At 41.4% G+C, this 22,229-nt stretch overlaps 1 protein-coding gene across 22 annotated transcripts in view; it reads left to right on the top strand.

Moving 5' to 3' along the window:
• The window catches only part of KIAA1217 (KIAA1217 ortholog), a 702,592-nt gene that overhangs the window by 415,184 nt on the left and 265,179 nt on the right, over nucleotides 1–22,229 (top strand). For all 22 annotated transcript variants that reach the window (XM_070501282.1, XM_070501283.1, XM_070501298.1 and 19 more), the window contains one exon: nucleotides 4,050–4,330. In XM_070501282.1, coding sequence (XP_070357383.1) covers nucleotides 4,217–4,330 — 114 coding nt within the window. In that variant the 5' untranslated portion in view covers nucleotides 4,050–4,216. Of the gene's footprint in view, nucleotides 1–4,049; nucleotides 4,331–22,229 lie in introns of those variants that run through there.

The raw sequence follows: 22,229 nt of genomic DNA, 5'->3' as shown, positions 1-22,229 counted from the left end.
AGGGGTTGTTCCTGCTGGAAGCTCCTGGTTTGCTCTTTGCCCTGCTGGAAGCGAGCTACAAGGAGGAGTCGCTCTGGGCTGTGCAGAGGCTGGGAGGGGCAGGAAGGGGAAACTGGAAGCCTTGTCTTCAGGCGACAGCTTCACTATTTGTTTGACATGGATTCCCAGAATAGCAAACAGCTAGACACACCCATATTTAAATGTTAGCACCAAAGCACATTCCAGATGAGAAATAGAACTGTCTTTCTGTTTTGATGGCTTGGGTACTCTATTCATGCGGCTAATGAGGAGCTGGCGGGCCTGAGATCCCTGACTCCATGGCTGTGGAATTGTGGCTAAACCTCCTTTGCCCGCTCCCTCTCTTGTTTGTTTCTATCCCTGCTTAGATTTTCTCCTCAGCTGAGAGACCACATTCTCTCCAAATGACTGGGATGGGTGGGTTGTCCTTCTCCCTCAGGCATGGGAGTTGGCAGCCTCCAGCCAGCTGAGTCTTACCGAGGAAAAGGCTCAGGTGACCAGGATGCTCTGTGTGGAAAGTGGTGCTGGGTTGCTGGGGGCGTCTGGTTAAAGTGGAGCAGATGTGTGGTGGTGGGATGGGAGGCAGTTGGGGCCGACAGAGAGCTGGGGCAGCAAGGAGCCGGCTCCTAGGGCAGTTACACATCTGCCAAGGGACTGTGTGTTTAGCTGTTGGTGCATCAACCACTGGTGCTGTTCGTTCCTTTCCTCCAAATCGCTTTAACCTGTTAAGCCACCGGAGACATTTTAGAAGTATCCACAGGAAAGAAAAAATGGAAAAGTAACGTTAGGGTTAACATGACCTTCTCAGTGCAAAATTAGGAAAGATGGGGCTTTGGAGAGTCAGTAAGTTGGGGCTGCCTGAAGGTGAATGTTGACAGAGGACTGACTCTAGACTCCAGCCCTCCACCCTCCTCGCTTCTTTCCCAATTTGTTTCAAGGAAGAAAGTGGAAAACTCTTTTCAGTCTCCAAGCGGCTGCTGTTCTGACTCTGTCGACCTCTTTTGAGGATCCCTGGATGAAACAGAACAGTTCGTGCGAGTCTGCGTGGTGTAGAGAGGCAGAATGGGACTCATTGGTATTTGGGGTCCGTGAGCGTTTATTCATATGGGTGGATTTGGATGTTTGCGTGTTATGCCCATGTAAAGAAATCATCTTTCCAGAGATTCAATCCTGCTAATTAACCTAACTGTCCTGGGTAATTTTAAAAAGATATTATTTTAATGATGTCCAAAGTAATCTTTTGACAACAAAAAAAGTGAACAGCCTGATCAAAAACTGTGCAGAGGGTATGAGCAGAAGTTTTCCCAAAGAAGGTATGCAGATGGCCCACAGGCACATGAAAAGATGTTCAACATCACTAATTATTAGGGAAATGCAAATCAAAACTACAATGAGATATCACCTCACACCTGTCAGAATGGCTATAATTAACAAGACAAAAAATAACAAGTGTTGGAGAGGATGTGGAGTAAAGGGAACCCTCACACTGGTGGCGGGAATGCAAACTGATGCAGCCACTATGGAAAACAGTATGGAGATTTCTCAAAAAATTAAAAATAGAAATACCATATGATCCAGCTATTCTACTACTGGGTATTTATCCAAAGAACATGAAATCAATAATTTAAAGAAATTTATGCATCCCTGTGTTCATCGCAGCACTATTCATAATAGCTAAGACATGGAAACAACCCAAGTGTCCATCAATGAATAAATAGATAAAGAAGATGTGGTATATATACACAATGGAATACTACTCAGCCATAAAAAAAGACAAAATTGTGCCATTTGCAACAACATGAGTGGAGCTTCAGGTTATTATGCTAAGTGAAGTAAGTCAGACAGAAAAAGACAAATAATGATTTCACTCATATGTGGAAGATAAACACATAGATAAGAACAGATTAGTGGTTATCAGAGGACAACGGGGTGGGGAGGACGAAAGGGATAAAGGGGCACATATGTATGGTGACAAATAAAAACTAGGCTATTGGTGGTGAATATGATGTAGTCTATATAAAATCTGAAATACAATAATGTACATCTGAAATTTATACAACATTATAAGCCAATAAGACCTCAATAAAAAAAAAGTAATCTTAAAAATCCATTTAAAAGTCAGCAGAGTTAGGTCAGGTATACAGCAATTTTGGCTAGTACAAAACTCATACGCACACGCACATTCAAAAGTGTAAAGCCAAACCTCTTCAGATTGCACACATATTTACCAACCTGAGACGCGGCATTTTCTGCATCTAGCTTTATTCAATAGATCGTGTTAGTTCTGTATTGTTAAAGAAGACACCACAAAACAGGTAGCCGTCATGTGAGTTCATGCAATGAGAGGGTAACCTACATAAATGAAATTACGGTTAATCTCCCAATATCTTTTAAACCGATAGTTCTGTCTTCTTCCCCTTCTAAACTTGCTGCTGAAACTAATGAAAAGTAGAAGTCCACTGATCTGGCTGTTTTTTTCTCTGCCTTTCCTCATCAGTGTCTGATGGAGATGCTCTAGGTAGCAATGTAATGAGAAGTGAAGGGTAGACAAGAATTATTCCCAGAACACACATGTAAAGGTAAAAGATGGGAACAGGAAGACCAGCCTGTGAATAAAATATTTTCTATACCTAACCAAAGCGCGTCGGACCTAGAGTTCTACACGCAGACGTTTCTAGGCAGAGAAAAGGGAAATGTGGTGGCGGCATCGCCTTTAGACGAACTGGTTTACGCGTACGTTCTGGACCCCTGTTGCTTTGTGTCACTGCTGTGAATGTTGGTTCTCTATTTATCTGGGACTCAAATCTAGAACTCTCAAATATTGGATCTCTTTTTCTGCACGTAAGTTGTAAACATAAATAATTGGCAAACAAACTGTTACTGGAAACATGTTTTTTAAAATAACTTAGAGTAGATTTAAAAGATTTAGAGCTAGAAAACTCTTTGCATATCTAACGCTAGTCCGATCATCCTCATTTTGTAATGAAGACAATGAGGCTGAAAGAGGTCACATTGTTTGTTCCAGGTCTGGGATTAAAGGCAGGACTCCTGCAAGCCACCCCAGTGCCTCATCCAGGGAATTATGGACACAGGCATCTTATCCTGCCTCATTGTAATGCTGTAGGAGAACTCTCCCCATGAGGAGAACTGGACAGTTTCTGGATTGCTTCTGAATGTTCCTTACTTTCTCTTCCTATTCTGGTTTTTCAGAAGTAACTCCCTTTTCTCAGTTAACTGGAATCTTCATACCTGACAGCCCATTTGCCATCATTGAGAACGAGTGGAGACTCCCTCTCCATGTCCTGCGCTTGAAGCATCGTCCTTGCCTGCCTCGGTTGCTCAGTTCTCAGTAGAAGTCAGCTTGTTCTTTAAAGGCCAGGTCAAAGGCAGGGTGTCTAGGGCAAGGCCTTCGAAATGTTCCATATCTCTTCCCTTTTCATTGTGTGTTTCAGATAAAGTCTACTTCAAGTAAGATGTGTCAAAGCCTTTACATCCCCTCGATTATTCCTTCTAATAATATTCTTATGCTTACTTGGTTTATGTGAATGAAGAAAATAGAATTTTCAAGTGGTTCACATGCCAATGATTATAATAGCTGTTTTTGGTCTTGGAGATGAAACAAATGTTGCAGAAATCACCTTCAGATTATAAAAATATAAAAATCCTGTTACCAGGATGAAACTATAACCAGGATCACTGGCGTTAACTTGTCTGTAGTTACAGATGAAGGTAAGCCGTAACCCAGTTTGCCTGCAGACTAGTCTGCCCAAGTGTTCTCATTTTGAATAACCTCAGAGAAAGAGTCAGGAATAGCAGAGTTTTTGCTGCAATATCTTTATTTCTAAAGTGCGATTTTTCCTATTCTTTTTGATTATTGATTTTTTTCCCCTTCTTGCCTCCAAATTAAAAACTCTGCTAAGTAACAGTCATACATTAACGGCTGCCACAGACCTTCTTGGTGTTCTGTAAATGAGATTTCTAGTGTGAAATCATTAATTGTAAACTGTCTTTGTTTTTTTTTTGGCTTTTAGAACAAGGAAAAAGCAATCTGCATGGAGCATTAGAAGATGCAGAATGTCGCAGAACTAAGGAACGCCTTCCTAATGCCAACAGTCGGGTTTCAGGTTCCAAGTCATCCCGCAATATCCCAAGGAGACACACTCTAGGTGGGCCCCGAAGTTCCAAAGAAATACTGGGAATGCAGACATCTGAGATGGACAGGAAGAGAGAAGCGTTCCTAGAACATCTAAAGCAGAAATACCCGCATCATGCCACAGCAATCATGGGCCACCAAGAGAGGCTGAGAGACCAGGTACGGATGTGTCTCCATGTCACTCTGCAAAGCTCGTTCTTTAATGAACACGAGGGAAAGCGAAGTGACTTGCAGTTTAAAGGGGGAAAAATGGTTGAGTGGGCTGAGCCCGCCATTGAGTTCGTCCAGATGTCTTCTGGGGCTCTGGAGGAGGGATCAAGCTGTAGAAAAGCATTGGCCTGCCAGGTAGCCTTCTTTTCCAGCACAGCAAGAGAATAGGAGGCCAGAGAGGAGAGACCCAGAGAGTAGACACTTCCCCAAAAAGTGTCTCCATATTCAACCAGAAATACAGCCAAAGTGCGGGCATTGAAGGGGTATGGTTTGACTCGGTAAAGCTTAGGACCAACTACTGTGCACTCTGATGGCACTGAGTGCTTAGCATAGTGAATGAATGAATACAAGAATACATTTTCAGGGTGAAATAAAGCACAGAGAGATAGACTTATGATAAACCCCTGTTCCTTAAGAAGCTGACTTTAGGGTTTTGTTTCTGCTCGTTTTTTTTCTTTTTAACCAGAGATGTTTTCCTTTTGCATGTGTGGCTTTCTGCTGCCTTCAGCTACCTGTTTTCTCAGGTTATCCTGACAGCCAGGCAGATATTACCCAACTGTGGCTCAGGGTATTTTTGTTTTGTGGTTGTGTGTAATTACTGTTCAGCAGACGGCGCAGCTTTGGGGTCACAGGAGATGGCAGGCCTCCTCTGTAGCCCTCATAGGCGTGTTATCAGATTGACCTTTGAGAATGGAGAACATCATAAAGGAAGCAGAACACTTAGTGATATGCATGTCAGGGATTTCCACACTCTGGGTAGAGAGGCAGGTTCTGTGTTTTAAGTCTGCTAGCTTGCCAGTTGGTTTGTTATAAAAATGATCTGTAGGGGCCAGCCCTGTGGCCTAGTGGTTAAGTTCAGTGGGCTCTGCCTCGGCAGCCTGGGTTTGGTTCTGGGCATGGACGTACACCACTGGTCAGTGGCCGTGCTGTGGCGGTGACCCACATACAAAATAGGGGAAGACTGGCAATGGATGTTAGCTCAGAAGAAAAAAAAATTCTTCAGAAGAAAAAAAAAAGGTATCTCTAACTAACTCAGCTTTTGATCATCCATGGAAACGGAGATTGGCATCAGCATGAATAATTTAGATCTATACTTTATCCTCAATCTCATTCTCTCCCTTATTCAGCCTTCTCTTCTATGAAGTATTTTCCAGAGTGCCTAAAAATGTGAGATGTGCTTTTGAACTTTATGTTTGCTTTTTGCTCACATTGCCAAAAGGCAGTAGACCCAGAGAAGAGAAAGGAAACAGGAATCTTGGTTGATGTAGAGATGAGTGGATTAATTCTTCAGCTATTAGTAAAGGAAGGCTATCTTCATTCAAGTATATATAGAAAATAACCCCTATTTTCTTTAAAAAAATTTTTTTTCTCATTTTTAAATTTTTCCTTAGTTTTATTAAGATATAATTGATGTCCAGTAGAAATTCCCCTATTTGCTGTTGGTGGCAGGGTCACTGTTCACTTAAGTAATGGAATGAATGTATGCCTCTCCTCTGTCATTTTTGTGAGGTGCCATACTTTATCCAAAGTGGTTCAGATTGGGCAAACTCAAACTCAGTGTAGTTACAGTTACAAAATTTGCTATGGAAAAGTTGAAATTTGAATCTGGTCTGAGCTCAGAATCCTGTTTATTCCACTATTCTGTAAGTTGAAGATCTTGCTGCTAGAGCAGATAATATGGTCTGTACATGGGGTATAAGGGATGTAGGGAGGATGTGTGTGTGTGTGTGTGTGTGTGTGTGTGTGTGACTATGGAGACAAGAGTCGGTGAAGGAGGCTAGAAAATTGATTATGTGTTGAGTGAGGAGGGAGAATATATTTTTTTAGAGTTAAAATATTAATTTTGCTGAGAAGTGTAGAAATTAGTCTGTCAAATGGTATATTTTCCATGTTAAAAATATTTCAATTACTATCATTACTAGCAATAACAATTATTATTGTACTATTATTCATGATGTCATAGTTAGTGCTACTAGCCAGCTCTGGTAGTCTAGTGGTTAAGATTCAGTACTCTCACTGCCTTGGCCTGGGTTAATTTCCATGTCCGGAAACCACACCACCCGTCTGTTGGTTGTCACACTGGTGGCTGCATGTTGCTGTGATGCTGAAAGGTATGCTACCCTTATTTCCAATACCAGCAGGGTCACCCTTGGTGGACAGGTGTCAGCAGAGTTTCCAGGCTAAGACAGACTAGGAAGAAGGACCTGGCCACCCACTTCCAAAAAATTGGCCATGAAAACCCTGTGAATAGCAGTGGAGCATGTCTGATATAGCTCCAGAAGGTGAGAGGATGACGCAGAAAGACCGGCAGGGTTCTGCTCTGCTGTCCACAGGGCGCTAGGAGTCGGAATCCACTCCATGCACTAACGCCAATTATTGCTACTACTATGTTGATGGTGGCTTTGGCTAAAACTATTACGTGGGGAGCCTAAATATAACCAGAAGGTCGTGAAGGGTGCGTGATATCAGATGACAGGAAATAATGAATGTGACTTAGCAGCCTCAGACTCGGATCTCCTGTCACATAATCTCTGCCATAGGTGTGGTCCGGCCATGGCTGATCAGCTGTCCCTTCGCTGTGTAAATCAAGATGAATTCTTTTGTATTCCAAGCTGAGCGTCCAAAAGGGGAAAGATTTTGTTGCATGGATCTGTGTACACATTTTTCACTCCACTGCTGTGTTGCAAATGAACCCTACTTAGCATTGTAAACATCAGAGATAAGCTTAGGCAGTGGTGTAGGAAATTCTTATGGACAGAACATCACCTTCTGTCTTTTTCATTCTTTTCTCCTGCTCCCCATTTCCGCTTTCCTATCCTCTTCTCCACGAGGCCCTTTGTTCCTCCCTGACCTTTTGACAATGGATTATTCCCATACTTCCTTTGCAAGAAGATCACATGACCAGCCATAAGGAAGAATTCCAATAACCCAAACCTGATGGATTTCTCCAGATCCTGAGGTTCTAAATTCCATCTACTCTTCTGGTGGCTGTTTTCCTGGCTGCCTCCCAGAGAAGTGGCTTTAGTGAGAAGAGTGCCAAGGAGGGAGATCAAGGATAAGATGTTGAAAATGCTGCACATAGCACCTTACATGAAGTATCTTGGTACTAAGGGAATCTAGCTTCTAATTCCTTGGTATTAAACCTAAGGAGAATTACGGCATGCCTTATGTTTTGAAATCTGAATTCAAATACTGGAAGATTCATGGTTGAAAACTTTTATTTGAGTCTTTGAAAATAAGTCAGTCAGGAATTTTCTTCAGTCTAAATTATTGAAAAGCAAAGAGGTTTCCTTAACGCTCTTCTACTGTCTTTAGAAAATGCACATGACCGTTACTGCTGCGTAATGCTTATCTGCCTAATAGTAGCTGTAATGTGCTTGTGTGGGGCGATCAGACTGAAGTGCGTCATCTGGCAGCCCAGGGCTGGGCTCTGTGGTCAGGCAGGACTGGGTTGGAATCCAACCTCCACCATGTGCTAATTGTATGATTTGCAGCTAATGACTTCATCTTCCTGTTTCAGTTCCGTCATTTGTCCAAGGACAGTAGCACCTATATCACAGAGTATTGAGAAAGAAAATGATAGAATCTCTTACTGTCTCAATGGCAGCTCTTGGTGTCGTAATATTCTGGTTTATGGTGTCCTAAAGAAGAGTCTCAGGGGCTCTTATTTTCAAATTAGTGTTTAAAGTCATTTTACTTTTTTATCAACATATATTTGAGTACCTGAAGAAGTTTCTTTTTCCCATTGTCAGAGCGTAGTTTTATTTTATTTCTGAAACTTACTTGTATTTTTCCTTCATTAAAGGCTTAAAATTTTGGATTTCTTTCACTCATTCATCCCATACATATTTATTTGGCACCTACCATGGTAAAGGCGTTGCGAGGTTTACAAGGGATGAGCTATAAGACAGTGAAAGAAATAAGGCATCTGTGTACAGAGACTAATCCTTCAAGATCCAGCCCCAATGTCACACCTTCTGAGCTGGTCATAACATCTTGCGTACCTGTATTGTAGCATCTAATCATGCCTTTATTGTACTTTCATTTATGTTTCTTTCTCCCATCTAGAATATGCTTTTGGAGGCCAAGAACCTTGTCTTAATCACCTTTGTAAATTCAGCATTTAAAGGAGCACACAACCTAAATTAGGCGTGATCAATTTTTGTTGAATGAATGAGCCAATATTTCTAATACGTTAGAATTAGATAGGTACCATAGAGTGGTACAGATGTGGGGTGTTGGGGGGGAATCCAAGAATTAAGAAATTGACTGCAGTTTGGGTAGTCAGCAGAGATTGAAGCTAAGAAAAGCAAAGAAAGGCTGAGTAACTTCCCTCAAGTTAAGAAGCCAGCATTTGAATGAGGGTCAGAATTTCCAGTGTCTGTGATCTTTCCATTCGTTATTGACCTTGGGGTTTGCTGCCTCCACATTTAATTTCTCTAAAGTTTTGCTAACAAATTATGTAGGTCACAGTGAATCAAACAATACAGACATTCCATTGTCATTTCTTTAAAAAGATAAATCTTAATTCAATTCCAAAGCATGTGAGGTAACCATAGCAAATAGATTCTGGTATATATTTTACATTGAAGGAAAGTTACTTTTTGGAAATAGCTCTGAATTCCTTAAGGTCTGTAGGTCAGCAGTCTCTCGGTCATGGTCACTCTGTAACTATACATGTGGAAATGCTCTTCCTTCATGTCTTCACTGATAAAGAAGCATGTCCAGCTGGCCTCTCACCTGCAGAAGCCAGCTCTTCACTGCTAGTCTCAGAAACCTTTCTGAAAATAATTTTTTGATCTTTATTCCCTGTTGCCCACAGAATTTCTATTTAACTAACTAGAAATATAGTTCCTGCTTTGTAGTTACAGTTAATTTCTGTGTGTTCTTATATCTAATGTGGTCAAACTGATACCGAACCTCTTAATCTCAAATTCGCATGCCTGATGTGCGGTAAACCAGTCACTGAGACTTGGTGCTTGGAGATGGAGAAAGGTTTATTCAAATTGGCCCAAATGAGAAGGTGGGAGGATAGGTTCTCTCAAATCTGCCTTAACAAGAGAAGGAAGCAGTGGGTTTTATAGAGCTAAAGGGCTTGCCACGAGGACTTTTGGAGAAACAAAAGGGAAATCCGTGTTTCTTTCACTCCAGGTAAGCCCTTGGGCAATCTTACTTGTGGGTACGTGGCAGCTGGGGCTTGGTTATCTGATGATCCTTGAAGGCATTCTTTTTCTTCTGTAAAATAAGCTCATAAATCCTTGTGACCCTGAGTCACCCGTCAGGTTAAACAAGAAAACAGCAAATTGACAAGATTAACTTCTTTTCATCCATGTCTGTGTTGGGAACAAGGTGGAAAGGTAATCTTGTTCTTATTGAATATTTACAGTAACCCTCATGTTACTTCAGAACCTTAGGAGGAAAGACCTGCCCTCAGGCCAGGGCTGTGCCGCTGTTGAGTGCCCCTCAGGCCTCCCCAGCGCCCCCTCATCAAACCAGCCTTTGTGTTTGTAGGAAATAGCACTGGAGCTGTCTTCTCAGTGCCTGGTTAGTTTGGCGCCACTTACCATTGTCTACTGTAGTCCTGGTGTATCTGGTGCTGAAAGGTAACTATGCTGCCAATTATGAAAATGGAAATAAAGCAAATATCTATCAGTCTGTTTATTCATAAACACCCCAAGTTTCAGTTCATTCTACTCTTTTTTTAACAACCTCTAAAGAACTTTATTTATTGGTGCAGTTGTTCTATCGAATTTGGAACTCATGGTTTTGGTTCGGATTCAACAGTATCCATTCCTTTGACTCACATCTCCTTTAGAGAAGATATATACAGTAGCCCCCTTTATCCGCTGGGGGATACATTCCGAGACCCCTAGTAGATGCTTGAAATCACAGATAGTACTGAACCGTAACTAATAACAAAATAGAACAATTATAACAATATGGTGTAATAAAAGTTATGTGAATGTGGTCTTTCTCTCTCTCTCTAAGTATCTTACCGTACTGTCCTCACTTTTCCTCTTGTGAGGATGTGAGATGATACAGGGCCTGCGTGGTGAGAGGGGGGAGGGACATAGGCCTTGTGATGCAGCGTTGGGCTACTGTGGACCTGACCATATGTCAGAAGGAGGAGGACCTGTTTGGGGACCGCAGTTGACCTCGGGTAACTGAAGCTACGGAAAGCGAAATCTCAGATAAAGGAGGATGACTGTACTCAATTTTGTCAAGAATCGTGGAAAATTGGACAAAAACAGAGAACAAAAGAAATCTTAACTGCGTTTGAATCAGAAAAATAGGCCTTACGAAATAAACACTCCAGAAGCAAGCACTGCTTCCAGTTGGTAGAAAACGGCATTTTGTTCCTGTTGCCTCAGAACTCACTGAAAACGATTAAGGGTGTTAACAATGGAAAGGGAGAGAGGAAAAAACTCTGTCTGGAGCAAAACAAGGAAATGATGAGGACCCACGGAAAGGCTTGGGGAGACCAGGAGATGTCTTTCTGGAGACCCAGTGAACACAGAATATGGGAAGAGAAGGTAGAGTTAAAGGAGGAAAGGACGCTGCCATCAATTTGTGCAGCCTTGACCTCACCTTCAACAGATGAGGCTTTTTGGATGAAAAGTGGGGTTAATAGAAGAGGGGAGGCCGTGATTACCAGATCTCAATACATCGAGCCACTGAAAGCCTGTGATTTAAAGGGCTTTGCTGTGCACCACACAGACGTCGAATGCCACACGCTGAAGAGTGAGGGTGACACACTTTTAGGGCAAAGCAAGTAACATATTTTTGTGGAGAGGGCTTTTGATGTCACAAACTGAGACTAGAGTGCCAGCTGCCTCTGCTCACTCCTCCCTTCTGTGTGCTAGTTTTCTATAGCTAGCTGGCCCCATTCAAATGTGAGCTATAATAAGAAAGGAGCCAGTAGGAGGTGTATACCTTAAAACTGATGTATTAATCAGGACAGTCTTGATTATGCTGCATAACAAATAAACACTGTTGGGGTATGTGTGTGTGTGTTATGACACAAAAATATTTTTTCACACACATAGAGTTTGTTGTTTGGGCAACTCTCCTGAGAAGTTGTCCTCGCAATAACTTCATGATTCAGGCTGCTTCCATCTTTTAGTGATGCCATCTTGACACATGGATTCCCAGTCGCCATGACAGAGAAAGAGCGAGCGCTAATGGGTTGTGCACAGGCTCTTAAATATGTTGGCCCAGAAGTGGCATCTACCACTTCCCTTCCTTGTAGCATCTTGGTTCTAGCACCTACTGAGATGTTTGGTTTATCCAGATTTTGGCTGTGGAATCTAGTTCAAGAAGGAAATCTCCCATTTTCTTATATCAACTGTCCTAAGTGCAATTAATGGTTTCATTGACTTTGCTGCACATAGTACTTCATACCTATCTGGACAATAGCATCAATCACATTTGTATATAATGTAAATATAGTAACTATTTATAACTATGTGCCATGGCATCTTTATGACTTATTTTTGATGAATTTAATTATATCATAGCAGAACTCCTATTGCATTGGATTACTCTTCATCTGTACATCTCAGGATATCAGTTTGTAGTCCCTCCGTTATGTATAAAAAACTCCAAATTAGTCGGGTTTTGTCTGTCACATTTGTATTAACTCAGATCAACCTATATATGTGAAAGTGTTCAGAATTCCCAAATATGCATCTATGTTCATGGATATATCAGCAAAGCCTGGAAGGTGAGGCTAATTGGAACTAAGGATGTGCTAAGACCATGCACCATTCAGTTAGTGGAGGCCTTAGGCCCTGGGAGAGGTCTGGGTAAAAGCTGATGGTGTAGAGGGGTAGGTTTTGAAAAATCGTACATGTTTTGTAAATAACACAAATGAAAACTTTATAAATTATAGTAAAGGAAATAGACCCATCTAAGAATTTCCTCTTAGAGCTATTAATTTATTCTAATCCAAAGGGGAAGATGATGGGAGAATGACCATGTTTAGCAGCAGAAACAGTTTAGCTGTTTGAACTAATGATGGAATATGAGTTTACAGACCAATTTTTTACCTAAACCTTTAAGGAAAAGCAAACAACTTCTTGACAATTAAGAAATCAAATACAGTGTATGTGGAGCAAATAATAATAATGACAAATCACTATAGGAAGAGGAAAGAAATATCCTACACAGACTACTGGAGAATTTTGTCAGATGTTCAGCATTTTTTTTAGCACTATTTTCTCAAACTATGATTTATAGTGGTGAGAAAGTGGAAAAGATTACAAGGAGAACATATTATTGGCATCAGCTAAAACTGTGACACTATTGCTGTTTATATTTATTAGCATATTCCATCCTCCCAACGAGTCCATGGGATAGGCACTGTTATTAACTCTCCTTAACAAAATGGGAAACCGGGGCACAGAGCAGTTACATCTTGCCCAAGGTGACACAGCAAGTAAGTGGCAATGCCAGGATTTAAATCTTGTTGTCTGGCTGTGGGGGCCTTGCTCTTAACTTCCAGATTACACCATCTCTCTGATGGATGATGGAATCAAGAGATGTTCTAGAACACTGAGGAAATGGAGAAGGACCAGAATGGGGGACCAGTTTGCCCAGTGTCAGTAGGTATGAAATTTAGTAGTGATCCCGGAATGGCTGAAATGCCAGCCTCCTGATTAGATCAACCTTTAATAATTCGGGAAACCAAAGCAATTCGGCACTAAAGGGGCAGTGGCGGGGGCCGGCCCAGTGGCACAGCGGTTAAGTGCGCCCGTTCTGCTTCGGCGGCCTGGGGTTCACCGGTTCAGATCCAGGTGCAGACATGACAACGCTTGGCAAGCCATGCTGTGGTAGGTGTCCCACGTGTAAAGTAGAGGAAGATGGGCATGGATGTTAGCTCAGGGCTAGTCTTCCTCAGCAAAAAGAGGAGGATTGGCAGCAGTTAGCTCAGGGCTAATTTCCTCGGGGAAAAAAAAAAAAGAAAAAAAAAAAAACCCAGGAGCAGTGGCATAAATAGTGATGAGCATCTGAGAAAGGTAAAAATTGAGAAGATGTTACTATTGCCAGAGCAACACCTCCCAATGGAAGGAGCTTGTGTCATAACAGAAGTACACATTGTGCTTAGAGAATTTATATTAGTGTATATGTGAGTGTGTGTTTGATGAACTACTGGATGCCTGTGAATAAAGAACGCGATGGGATTGAAAATCAGTATAAATAATTTCTTGTTCTCAGAAATTCCAGATCATCTTGGATATGTCTAAGGGAAATCAGACTGTGATCAGAAACAATAGTCATTTAACTTGGAGTATGATGAACAACTATAGTAAAAATAAATAAGCAGAAAGAGCAGTGTAATACTTAACAGATGATGCTACTCAGGGACCAGATGAAGGAGCTAGCCTGGAAATGTTTCCCAGAGGACTGATATTTTGAATTGTGACCTAAAGTGTGGTGGAAGTGCATTTCAGAAGATTTGGAATATTACATAGTAGGACATCTTGTGGTGGGGACTCAGTGATTGAAAAGACTAAATTCAAGGGGTTGCAATTTTCTTGCAAAATTGACTTTAGGTTGACATTAATCATACCAAATACAGAAAAAGGAAACAGAATCCTACATGAGGATCATTCATAACACATGGCTTTTAATCCATCTTTAATTGGGTGCCATCCACCCCTGCGTTAGCTCTCATTTTAATTAGTGGTGTGGAGGAACGAGAGAACACATTTTGAGAACAGCGCTATATTAAGAAGAGCTGTGCCAAAAAATCAAAATAAGATTCTACTGGAAAACCTGTTAAAGAGTGCCTGGGAGGAGATGGGAAAGTCAGGGGGAGTCAAGAACCAAAGTGTCATTACGCAGTGGCAGGAGACACCTGGAAAGTGGCAGTCAGCAGAACCTAGAGGAAATTGCCACCAGATTAGATGGAAATTTTCAGTATTGAGGAATCTAAGAAAGACCAGTGTGATTCAGTCCAGCATGTCGATGCAGAACTCATATTGCAAACGTCTAAATTGTCCTTCCTCCTCTCACTCATCAAGCTCATTTCTTTGCTGTTATTCGTTCTTTCTCCTGCAGGTGTTTCTTTGGATTAATTCAGTCAGTGGTTATTTATCATGGACCTACACTAGCCCAGCATCAGGCAGTGTATAACAAGTAGACAGTACTTGCCCTGCCAAGGATGCATGTCGTTAGTGGAAAGTATACCAACTTTTGGGTCCAATGTAACTGAGTTTATGTACGCTGGGACACCCTTAACTGTGCGATTGTTGGTTGAGTCAGTCCATTTTCCTGAAGCTTCTTCTTAACCAAAGAAATGAGACAGACAATACTGTTGTGGTGAGGATTAGATGAGATAATACATCTGCCCTATAGCGGGTGTTGAATGTGTGTCAAAACTCTTCTCATTAAGGGGAAATCATTCGGGTTGGGAAGTCAAGGCCAGGACACGTTAGGGCAACATGAAACAGTGTATATTCTCAGTGGCAATGATCTAGACTAGTGTTTTGTAAGAGTATGTTCTACAGAATCCTAGAGCTCTAGGCTGTTAAAAGCTGTTTCATGAATGGGCTAAATGTTTCTAATTTGGGACATTCTTGGTCAACCAAGGTTAAATTAATTTCTACACTGCAGGATTGCTCAGATCTCTTAATATGCTAAATGACATTGTGAATCTCAGGTGGGCATTTGTGAGTAGGTGGGTGAGGAATGAAATATGCAGGATTTCCCCAATCTATTTGACCACAGAATTATTGTTTTGGGGACTCTTGTTTTATGGGACACATTAGGAAATAGTGGTCCGTAACTCAAAAGCTTGCTGGCATTCAGAGCAGTGAAGGAAGATTTCACATGGGAAATCAGAATTTGAATGGAGTCTCTTGGAATGATTGAGGGTTCCAGAGACAGGAGACTTGTCCTAATTATCTCTGTTTCCTCAGTGCCCAGTACATAGTAGCTATTCAATAAATATCTATGGCAAGGATATTGACAGATTACAATTTAAAAAAAAATTTTATTTAGGTCATATTGGCTTATAACTGTAAATTTCAGGGTGTACCTTACTATATTTCAGTTTCTGTACAGACTGCATCGCATTCACCACCAATAGTCTAGCTCGTATCCATCACCATGCATAAGTGCCCCTTTACCCTTTTCGCCCTCCTGCTACCCACTTCCCCTCTGTAACCATCAATCTGTTCTCCTTAGACAAATTATGATCTGAATGAATAGAATGAAAGTGTAGAGGCATTCCGATGGAGGAAAGAGGACAGGAAGGGACAACACTGAGACAAGAATGGAGGCGGCTTCCCTGTGAATCAAAGGGTAGGCCCCTCCAAGTGAGGCGGAAGTGTCATTTGGAGAAGAGGGAAGTCAGTGGACTCAAGTAGAAGAAAGCAAGATTGTGTTGGATCTTGAAAGTCAAGCAGAAAGCTCAGTGGCAGACACTGGGCACCACTGTAGCCTTGAGTAGGAAAGTGCAATAAAAGCAAAGTTTACAGGTTAGCTTTTCAGTGCTACGCAGGGGGAACTACGAGTAAAGCCTGGCTGCTGGCCCGGAAGTGGCTGTGGTGTCCAGGCCACATTGATAAGGCCCAGGATAGGGGCCGTGGGAATGGAGCTCAGCCAGAATTGAAGGAGGCCAATCTGAAGGAGGACACATCAGATATTCAAAAGAAAAATGGGAATGACTTGTTGACTGATGGGAGAAGGATGAAGGTACGAAGGGCTGCAGCAGGTGTAGCAGAAAAGGCAAGAACACCCAGTCAGGTACCCCAAGACCTGGATTCTGGTCTCACTCTATTCCTAACTGTGCAAGACCTTGAGCAAGTCACTAAGCTCTCTGTGTCATCTGTCCGTATTGTGTGGAACCACTGGAGGGCTAGAGAACTTCCACTGAAGTCCCATTAGTCATGATCATGAGAGGAGTGGGTGGAAAAGGGCACCAGTGTTAACTCTTGGCATGTGCTGATGGGGATGGAATTTGGGGAAAACGATCTGGTCTGGTGCTCAGTGGATTTTTCAATGAAATTCTGTAGTGTCTTCTTTTTGAAACACTCTCTGACATGTCCTCTAAGGGCTCCACTTTAGCAACCAACCTCATTTTGCATTTCCACCTCAGCGTCTTAGTCTTATCAGGCTTGCCCTTTCTCCTTCCTTCCATTCACCTAATCCGAGGTTTTAAGGGGATGTGCTGCAAACCATGCACACATATGAAGGTGAATTGTGAATGTTGTGTAACGTTGTGGGGCTATCAGGGGAACTTTGAATTGAGGCATTGGTTTTGACCAAATGTGGAAAGGGGTGCAACTTACTGCAGTAGGTAAGAGGCTTTACATTTCATCATGCTTGCACCGAGGAAATATTTTTGAATTTAATGGAATATGTAGGGTCTTTGCTTCATGAGTCCTTACTATCACAGCTGGGGCAGTAAACATTGCTACTCAAAACAGCACCAAGATGCTGACGGGAGAGCAGGTGGATGGTGTGGTACTATAGATAGTGGTTGTCCATAGTGGGAAATCAACGGGTAGTATGTGCCTAGTTACCGCTTACTGATTCCATCTTTTGGGTTCTTTGTCCTCCCTCTGTCCCTCTTCCCCCTTCCTTTGTTCCTTCTTTCTTTCCTTTTTGTTCTTAAACATTTCAACTGAACCAGAACATTCTCCTATACAAAAGTGTGCTAAATATTAAAAGTGTGAGAACCATTGCTCTTCCAAGTCGAGCATGTGTGTGCCCCATCTCCATGATTCTTTCTCCAGTTGCTCCATCCAGCATCTATTTTACTTCTAGTTAAGTACCAAGAAATTTAGTGCCCATATAAGCTTCTAGAGAGCAAATGTCATTTTTGCACTCTCTCGGGTTTATCCGTTTTACTAATTTCTTCAAAGAATCAGTTTGCATTTATCTATCTTTTCTAGATTATTGTTTGCTATCTCATTATTTTCAACTTTTATCTTAATTAGTTGCCTTTTCTTAGTTTTTAAACTTATCTTTGTTGTCCTTTATAATTTCTCAAAATGAGTATTAAGTTCATTTATTTTTAGTATTTTTTGTTCAATAATGAAGGCATTTAAGGGCATATATTTCCTGACACCAGCTTGGGCTGTGAACTGTATACAAAGTGTGTATTTGGTATCCTGCAGTTTTGTATGAAATATTTCCTCTTTTATTTCTTTAAATAAAATTGAAAATTTCAATTTTGATTTTTTTCTTTGATTTAAGGGTTGCCCAGGAATATTTCATTTCCAAGTAGTTGAGATTATCATTATTTATTTATAATGTTCTTGGATGTGACCAGAGAATACAGTCTGTAAAACTCCTACTTTTTTTTTTGAGTGGGGGGAAGATCAGCCCTGAGCTAACACCAGCTGCCCATCCTCCTCTTTTTGCTAAGAAAGACTGGCCCTGAGCTAACATCTGTGCCCATCTTCCTCTATTTTATATGTGGGACGCCTACCACAGCATGGCTTACCAAGCGGTGCCATGTCCACACCGGGGATCTGAACCAGTGAACCCTGGGCCGCCAAAGTGGAACGTGCAAACTTAACCGCTGAGCCACCGGGCTGGCCCCCTAAAATTCCTACTTTTAATTTAAGGATTTGTTTAGCACATTTTTTTTTTTGAATAATCAAATACACAATTGATATGTGTTAGTGTTCCATAAATATTCATTAAAAATGATCTGTTTTGTAGTCATTATATATACACATACGTGCACACACACGTGTATCAGGTTTGTTGTTTGTATCATTCGTTTCTTCTCAGTCCTTATTTTATTTTTCTAGTGCTGTTCAGTTCTAAACAAAGGCTCACTATATTTGTATATTATATATTATTGTACAATATTGTATATTGTAATTAAGGCTCACTATAATTTTCTTTTTATCCTGTTCGTCTTGCATTCCTAGTTTTTAGTTGTTTTGTTGTTTGTTGTAAACAAATTTATGATGATCATCCCTTCTTCATAAATTATGTCTTCTTACATTACCAAATGATCCCTTTTTCTGTTTAATGTTTATTAACTTTTCCTAATATTAATCTTATCACTCTTGCTTTACATTTGTTTGCATTTATCTGGTATGACTTACTATCCATTTTCAACTTTTCTTTATTAATAACGAGTCTATCTATTAGAAACTAGATACAACTAGGTTTTTTTTTAGCACTAATCTGTTAGTCTTTGTCTTTTAATGGGAAATTCAGTTCATTGATATTTACTGTAATAATCAGTGAATTGATTATATTCCTTCATCTTAATTTGACAGCAAATATGTCTATTCTTCTTTATAAAATACAGTTCATCCTCAATAAATACTAAACAGTCACTTGGGTTTCAGTCTTGACAAGCTGCATTTGAAATTACGGTAGGTATTCCAAGTGAAAATAACTGTTAGATAATTGGAGTTAGGAGACAGCTGGAATCTAAGCCAGAAAAGAAGACTGGACACATACATATTGGCATCATCTGCTCTGTTAATCAGATTTCTCCAGAGAAATGGAACCAATAGGTTAGGGAGAGAGAGAGAGAGAGAGAGAGAACTTGATTTATTTTAAGGAATTGGCTCACACAATTATATGGACTGGGCAAGTTTGAAATCTGTAGAGCAGGCCCATGGTCTGGAAATTCAAGTAAGAGTTGATGTTGCGTCCTTGAGCCCAAGATCTGCAGGCTGGAAACTCAGGATTCTGATGTCACATTCTTAAGTCAGAATTCCTTCTTTGGGAACTCTCAATCTTTGCTCTTAAGGCCTTCAACTGATTGAATGAGGCCCACCTACACTGTGGAGGGTAATCTGCTTGACTCACAGTCTACTGATTTAAATGTTAATCACATCTTAAAAATATCTTCAGAGCAGCATCCAGAGTGGGGCTTGACCAAACAATTGAGCACCATAGCCTAGCCAAGTTGACACATAAAACTGACCATCAGCTCAGCACCATAGCAAAAGTTGACTAAATGTGAATGGATAATTTCTAAAGCAAACAGCAACCACAAACAAAAACAGAGTGAAAGTTCAAGGACTTAGCATTAGGGAATGACCACAGTTGGTTTCCATTGTTTCACTCAAAAATTCAAGTGCCCAGGGCCAGCCCAGTGGCATAGTGGTTAAGTTGGCATGCTCTGCTTCAGCAGCCCAGAGTTCACTGGTTCAGATCCTGGGCATGGACCTACACACCACTCATCAAGCCGTGCTGTGGCGGCATCCCACGTGGAAGAAGTAGAAGGACTTACAACTAGGACTCACAACTATGGACTGGGGCTTTGGGGAGAAAAAATAAAAGAGGAAGATTGGCAACAGATGTTAGCTGAGGGCCAATCTTCCTCACCAAAAAAGCATCTCTTAAAAAAAGAAATTCAAGTGCCCTTATTCTTTTGGTGATACAGTGTGTTCTTGACATATAAAATGTATACTTGTTTTTTTCTTTTTGGTGTTTGTCAGTTTTTCTTTAATCCAGAACTTTAGGTTGCAGACCTTTCTCGGGAGTCTGCTGTTTCATTAGCCTTATCTGCATTCTAGTGGCCTATTTGTCCTGGGGTTATGAGCTGTAATATGTTAATCCTACTCTGTTCAGTCCTTACAGGCCTCCCTATAGCCCAAAGCCACATAAATGCCACCGCTGTGCTGATAGACTCTCCCCATCTGGACTATTCTGGACCCTGGTCCCATCTGTTGACTTGATGTATCTCGGTGGATCTGCAGAAGGTCCATGTTTACCCTTTGCAATCCAGTATGTACTTTCAGGTTAGTCTACTAAAGAAACCCTTCAGCATGGCTTGCTTAGTGAAGATTGCAGTATGTCCGATGATGAGCAATTTTATTAGACTAGGGATAACATCCGTAGTGGTTAAGCGCATGTGTTTTGGATTCAAATCTCAGGTCTCCCTGGGTTCACATGGAGATTCCGACACTTAGTGGTCACGCCAACTTACTCAACTCACCCAGCCTCTGCAGGGCTCGCTTTCTCCACCTGTAATATGGGGATAAGAATCATCCTTGCATTATACTGTTGTCCTGAGGCTTAAATGCCATAAGCATTGGTTATTTTAATTCTAAAAGTATTGTTTTTTTTCCTACTCTGAGAAGTATTCCTTTTCTACGTGACAACTTCTAACTCATATTTTTTTAAGAAACAAAATTTCAGGCCATAAAGGGTTAAGTCCAACGTCTTTCATCAGTTACTTTTATTCTTATATTTTCATGGGTCTTTTCTACATCTATTATGAGCAGCTTTTTATCTGTTATAGGAGTTTTGTTGAAACAAATTCAAGGGAAAGAATCTTATTTGCTATCCAAGTCCATCATTGCTACTTCTGAGGTTGCTAAATATAGAAACAAAATAGCCCATCTCTATGCATATTGAGCTCTGACTTGGTTAGTGTGGTACTCTGTAGCTATCAGGCAGATCTCAGTGCTATAAAAGCTTGATCCTGCTTGATATTTTCCTCATTTGGGGATGGGAGGAAAAGTCATAACTGGGCTGGTCACCTCTAAGCAAGCCTTGGGATTTCTGTCCAGCCCTCGCATGTATTGTTGTTGCTGAGATTGTTGTCCAGAACTTACCCTGCTCTAAATATTTCAAGAGCCTCGCATCATCATAGTGATGTCATTGTTGGTTACCAACTCCTCTGTCCGGTGTTTACCTCGCCCCCCTGCTGATGAATGGGTTAATCGGCTGGCTCTCACATCTGAGTTATTTTGTGACAATCTCCATTTGCCTGACTTTCAGATTCTGACTCTTCTCACCCTCATTTCCAAACTTGAATTCAATAAGTAAAAGCTGTGATATTGTGATTTCCTAAATAACCCAAAGGGAAGATTTGGTGTAATTTATAACCACTCTGACTGCTGAATCAATGTCCACATGCTTCTCTCTCTAATGGAACTTTGAGGAATAACCATAATTGAATAGTGCCTCCGCCCTACCTTCAGATTTCACTGAATAAAGCCTAGATCGGGTTGTATCTTGTTTTTGTTTGTTTCACATTGTGTGGGTGCCCCACTGGGTAAAGCACAAGTGTAGACTTCGTCTGGATGTATTTTCATCTCACGGAGGCAGTAATTGAATCTCTCACAATAGTCTTGCCTCGGAGGAGTGTTCCTACTCTGGCTGCTGTATTAAATGAGAGTAGTTCCCGGTTCCCTTGGAAGGTACTGTCCCATCTCTTGACTGTGAACTATGGCAATGCGCAACTCAGAATCGTCAGAGGAGGGGATCAAAAGCATTTAGGATTCCTTCTCTGAAAAGAGCCGCTCTGAGAGCTTTCACGAGTGATTGCTCTCTCTGCAAATACCTGGGCGGGCTCAGCAAGGTGTGGGGGTTAAAACTTGCTCTCTGACCTTGGAGGTCAGACGCTGTGAGTCTGCTGCGGTTTGCAGCAGGCTCTGTGGCAAGTTAAAGCAGGCTGCATTTTCAGCTACTGCCGCTTCCAAGACTGCCGTGTTGGAGCAGATTCTGCTTGAGGCTGCCTTCCAGTGCTTCCTGGTTCCCTGCTCACTCCCCCTGAAGAACTTTCTGCTATGGCGTTTGACAGCCATTTGATAACATCATTACAAACTCTCATGGGTTTAGAGCAAATCCCATTCAAACCTTTCTGGTCCCTTGGGGTCGGCAGACTTAGACTTGGAGTGTGAGGTGTGTCCTGCGGTAAATTTAGAGGTGAGAAGAAAGAGTGCTGAGCCCAGAGTCACTTCCACCTACAAGAGGAGTTGGGCACAAATTTGGCAGAAATTTGTCCAAAGATTTATGCAGACATTAGGGATTTGATAACATTTGGTATGGTGAAAAGTGAGTGAATAAAGGAGAGTTTGAATGTCTTAGAGCCTGTCGACCATTCGCAAGAAAACCCAAGATCATTGGCTTT

Source organism: Equus asinus, chromosome 29 (genome assembly GCF_041296235.1).
Source record: "Equus asinus isolate D_3611 breed Donkey chromosome 29, EquAss-T2T_v2, whole genome shotgun sequence".
Lineage (NCBI taxonomy): Eukaryota > Metazoa > Chordata > Mammalia > Perissodactyla > Equidae > Equus > Equus asinus.
This window is presented reverse-complemented; position numbering and strand designations above follow the sequence as displayed.